Raw genomic sequence first — 5,575 nt, forward strand, 5'->3', positions numbered from 1 at the left:
TGCTACGGTGGTACACGTACATGCTTGAGGATGCTACGGTGGTACACATTCATGCTTGAGGATGCTACGGTGGTACACGTTCATGCTTGAGGATGCTACGGTGGTACATGTACATGCTTGAGGATGCTACGGTGGTACACATTCATGCTTGAGGATGCTACAGTGGTACACATTCATGCTTGAGGATGCTACGGTGGTACACATTCATGCTTGAGGATGCTACGGTGGTACACATTCATGCTCGAGGATGCTACAGTGGCACACGCACATGCTCGAGGATGCTACGGTGGTACACGTACATGCTTGAGGATGCTACAATGGTACACATTCATGCCCGAGGATGCTACGGTGGTACACATTCATGCTTGAGGATGCTGTGGTGGTACACGTACATGCTTGAGGATGCTGTGGTGGTACACGTACATGCTTGAGGATGCTGTGGTGGTATTTGATGGGTACAGTCATTGTGTTCATGCCCTAGTGAGATCATTTTAGTTTACAGTCCACCCAAGGCAGGTGCACAAACACACACTTACAGGTGCTGACCTTTCACCCTTTCCGTTTTCATCTCTACTTCATAGCGTGTGCCCGAGTGTGTGATGGAGGACATGATGATTAGTGTGAAGCCCTAGATGTAAGCAAGAAGAAGCTTGGCTCCATTGTGAATCTGCCCGTGGCAAATTTTCATTCTTATTGTTTTATTTTTTGCTTTTTATTTTCCTCTAGAACTCTTCCTAATGATGTACCACCATTCCAAGATGATATTCCTAAGGAAAACCTCCCCTCGATTTCAACGTATCCCCAGTCAGCATCGTACCCCAATTCAGACAGAGAGTGGTCCCCCAGCCCCAGGTAAGTTGCTATGTGTGTCAGAGGGTTTAGAAGTGAGCTATAGGAAGCATGACTAGAAAGAACAGTGAAATAGAAATTAAAATGGAAAATAATTAGGATCAGAAAATCTTGAATATGTGTGTGTGTATTGAGGGGTATAAGTTAGGGTTGAATGTGGAAGGTGAACGAATCGCAGACTTTCTGCTGAATTGAGATTCCATCTGCAGGCATATTGTGAGGTTCTGTGAGGCAAAGGCCCAGCAGGAGGAAAAACACCTGCTGAGTTACCCAGTGTCCGTTGGCAGCAGAAGAGGGCAGCATGGCCAACCTGGCTTTGGTCCTTAGCCTTGAAGTGGAGTTCAAATGCAGGGACATTGCTGCTGGGGGCCTGTGACGTCACCAAGGACTGGCAAAGGGATGCTGCCCTCCAGTTAATCCACACTGCTGGATTCAGGAGTGCATGCTTCCCTGAAATGTCCTTTCCACTTATCTTGGAGCTCCCGTGTGAATCTGAGAACAGAGCTGCAGCTGCACAGAGTACAAGCAACCTTCCTGAAGACCCCAGGTGCTTTCAGATCCATTAAACCTAGGAAAACAGGAGGGCCTCTGGAATGGTTCTGCCAAGAACCTAGGAAGGGCACAGATCCACATCCTGTGTTCTCCATGGGACAGGCTCATCCCTGCTAGGGCAGACAAATCCTGGGCATGATAATGGTTTGTGGCTTCTAAGGGACCATAGTTTTAAATGTCATGGTGAGTGGAGGACAGGTTGTTAACTTGCCAAGATGTTTGGGGATATGTTTCAAGCCAGCCGAGAAACATTATGGTTATGGTGTCCTTGGGCTATCCCACCAGATGCTGTAGATTTACTTGTAGTTTAGAATAGAAATGGATGCACCCTGGGACTGTAGCATGGGCTGCCATCCTTGTCAAACACCTGCCATGGTTCCAGTTCGCTCAGGGTCATCTTGAGAATGAGGCAGCTGCAGTCAGAAGCTTGGGCTGAGCTATCATGGCTGAGTCTAGCTGGGACTGACAGGAAATGTTCACCTACCAGAGGATAGGGTCTAGCTGCTTAGGGGTCAGACTTTCCATTAGATATCTAATACTTAGCCGTATATGTATATGTATATGTATATGTATATGTATGCATGTGTATGTATATATGTAAATATGTATATGTAAATATATGTAGTTTTATGTTAGACATGTTTTAATTTCTTTTCCTATTGCTGTAATAAAATGCCCTGACAAAAACAACACACACACACACACACATGCACAAATATACACACAAACACAAGTAGAAATAAAGTAAAGCTTTGCAAAAAAAATCAAATTAACTTGAAAGATAGATTTTATTTGATTCACATTTCACAGGGTAGTCCATTTAAAAACATTAATGATGTATTTCAAATCTTGTTTTCATAATCTTTTAGATCAGTGATCCATTCTTTGTACCCAGCATACAACTGTCTGTGCATCTCTAAGATGCCTGGAACCTCACGTGTTCTTGTCCTGGTTCAGGGGAGATGATCCCAAAGAAGAGAAAACATACTGATTTAGGAAGAAAACAGAGCGCTGTATTTAGAGACTGTTAATTAATTGAAAAACCTATTCACTAACCTGAAGAATGTAAAAGGAATGTTTAGAACAGCCCAGAGAGGGACTCACTGTCTTTCTTGTTCACTTGATGAGTCCAGTATACCGATGGCATCAGATTATGTGACTATTGGCACATGGATTACACATAAGGATATGTAGATACTTATGTTCAGATAATGTGTTTTTATTAAAGAAACAATAGAGAGAGCCCACGTCCAGTCTGTAGATCATGGAGTTCGATTCAGTGCTGCACTTCAACCAGACATGAGTGATCTTGCCTTGGCTAAGAGCACAAGGATGAAATGGAAGGCAGATGGGTCTTTTGGCAGCTTCCTGTCTTTGCATCCCAGGAAGTTCATGCTGACGGTCTAGGGAGGTAGCTCAGGTTAGTGGAGTGCTTGACCAGCACACATGATATCCTGGATTTGCTCCCTGTCATGGCAGAAAACCAGGCAGTTGAAGGTCGTCCTCAGCTACAAAGCTGGTTTGAGGCCAGCCTGGGTAACAGGAGACTCTAGAGAAAGTTCACGTTGATTTCCTACTGATTTCAACATAGACTGGCCTTTTGCTGTCTGATAGCCAAATGTTTTCATTTCTTAGAGTCGTTGTGCTGAGAGCCACAAGCAGTGATAGGATTTCATTTAACTGACTGATTTTTTCCCCCTTTCTTTTTGTTGTGTGTCTGTCCGGTGCCTCCAGCAGCCTGGTAGATTGCCAGAGGACTCCCCCTCACCTGGCCGAGGGAGTTCTCTCTAGCTCTTGTCCTCTGCAGTCTTGCCACTTCCATGCTTCGGAAAGGTAGACCTGTTCTTACAGAAGCTGAGATCTAAATCTAACCCAATCACTTGCAATGAACCCTAACTGACATGATATGAAACAAATTCTGATCTAACACTAAAATCAATTGTACTCACTAACCACCTTACTTATGAAAAAAATAGTTCCTTTCATTTTAAGTTGTAAGTAGGTGATTAGACATGTTTATTTTATTTTAAAGATGTATTTACTTTGATATGTTTGAATGTGTGCCTGCATCTTGTATGTGTAACACATGCACGAAGTGCCCAAGGAGGCCAGAAGAGGGCAGTGGATCCCCCTGAAACTGGAGTTGGGAAGGATCGAGAGCCGCCATGTGGGTACACTGGGAATTAACCTGGAACCTCTGGAAGAGGAGTATGTGTTCTTAAGCAATGAGCCCTGACTAGACTTGTTTAAAATTTCTTAAATGGTCTGTCCTATGTGCTGCTTGGTTCTGTGAGTGGCCTTGAAAATCAGGACAAGGGCTGGGCAGTGGTGGCGCACACCTTTAATCCCAGCACTTGGGAGGCAGAGGCAGGTGGATTTCTGAGTTCAAGGCCAGCCTGGTCTACAGAGTGAGTTTCAGGACAGCCAGGGCTACACATAGAAACCCTGTCTCGAAAAACCTAAAAAAAAAAAAAAATAAAATAAAATAAAAGAAAAGAAAATCAGGACAAGAGACCATGGACTGAGAGACCATGTTTTCTGTGGTGGGGCAGCTGACAGACAAGTCTGAGCTATTTTTAGAATGCCACTTTAGAATTTAAGACAAGCCACTTACTATAAATATTTGAACAGCCTCTTAGGCTGTCTGTATAATGGATTCACACACTGTCCTCAGCATTTCTGGAGCAGAATTTAGAAGAGCGGCATAGGACTGGTCTCAGGGCACAGGTTTGGTTTTCTCCTCTCCTCCCTCTGTAGTGTTTATTTTTGTGGACATTTCTCATCTACTTTTGAAACTTTATAATCAAAGTCAGCACTGATCTGGGAAATATAACTTTTACAATTTTATTTGACTTAAAATTTAAAAATTGACTTTACATTTAATTATATTTACTGACCCCTCCCCTCCTCAAAGCACATATGTGTGTGTCCATCTAGGTAGCTGTGTGTGTACACGTAAGTGAAGTCCAGAAGTGGGCATTGGGTCCCCTAGAGTGGGAGTAACAGGCAGTTGTGCACTGCCTGGTACGGGTTCTGGGAATTCCAGTCCTGTGCAAGAGAGGTTTACTCTCCTTAGTGTCCCACTTCTCCAGCTACCACTCCAGTTCCTGTGCGGTGTAGCTCCTCCATTGTAGAATCTCCTGTGTGTGTGTGTGTGTGTGTGTTGTTGTGTGTGTGTTGTGTGTGTATGGTGTAGGAGGATTCCATTGTAGAAGCTGTCATGATAGGATTTACCAGGAGCCTCCTCCCCAGTCAGGGCTAGACCATGAGGGTTGCCCTGTGGTAGTGTGCTTCCATCGGAAAGATCAGTGGGCCAAGGGAAGGGGGAGCCCTTTGTGCCTCACTGTAAATACAGGGTCAGAGAGCCTGTATTCTGGCTTTATGGAAGCACCAGGGCCAGGCTAGCTGTGTAGGAAATCTCTCAAGTAGATACAAGTTAGATATGGCCATGGGGTGTGTACACTATGAGGGCTCTCTCCTTGAACCCACAGGAAATGCCATCCTGAGTTGGAGATGGGACTTGATTCAGATAAGTGAGACTCAGTGCAGCCAGGGGAACAGATAGGGTCTGTGGAGAGGCCATTTCCTGCTTCATGTGAAAGGGCTGCTATGTTCCTCCTGAGGGATGGGGTGGGAGAATAAAGAGAAAGAGAACTATGACATTTCTTCCGGCCTTGTGGCTTGGTGTCTGAGAATCGTGGACCTAAGTTGATGCTTTTGGCCCGTTAATTTGGCTGAACAGACACAAGACTTGGTTCAAGTATTAGAGGTAAAAATGTGTGCTGTGGATGGGAGGCATGTCACTGTCACTTAGGAGCAGCACAGTGAGGTGACACAGAAAGACTTTGATAGGTTCCTGGAGACAGCTGTCTGGTGGTCCAGTGTGGTGAAGTTGGCACATGAGATGTTTTCCCTGTTCTCAAAGCCAGTGTCTAAACCTGGGATTCAGTGTCAGCTGGTCAGGACCCTTTTGCACCTGCCAGAAAGCTGAGGTGCTTGCTAGGAAAATGACAGCATAGCTGAGAAGCCTTGGTGTGTCCAAGGACCACAGTTTGTACCCAAGTTTGTACCCTTCCCCCTGCTTTTCCTCTTTGCCCCTCTGATTGTTTCTCCTCCCTTTCTCTGTTCCTCTTCTCCACCCTCCCCTCTTCTCCACCCTCCCCTCTTCTCCACC

The 5,575-nt window shown here is 45.1% G+C and overlaps 1 protein-coding gene across 1 annotated transcript in view; it reads left to right on the forward strand.

Annotated features, from left to right (window-relative positions):
• Window positions 1–5,575, forward strand: part of Lpin1 (lipin 1) — a 62,163-nt gene that overhangs the window by 19,900 nt on the left and 36,688 nt on the right. Inside the window, exons 4-6 of the mRNA XM_028772246.1 lie at window positions 582–592; window positions 727–852; window positions 3,136–3,234. Of these exons, the coding sequence (XP_028628079.1) occupies window positions 582–592; window positions 727–852; window positions 3,136–3,234 (236 nt within the window). The remainder of the gene's footprint in view (window positions 1–581; window positions 593–726; window positions 853–3,135; window positions 3,235–5,575) is intronic.

The sequence above is a fragment of the Grammomys surdaster genome, unplaced genomic scaffold, assembly GCF_004785775.1.
Source record: "Grammomys surdaster isolate TR1022 unplaced genomic scaffold, NIH_TR_1.0 212, whole genome shotgun sequence".
In the NCBI taxonomy this organism is placed as follows: Eukaryota; Metazoa; Chordata; class Mammalia; order Rodentia; family Muridae; genus Grammomys; species Grammomys surdaster.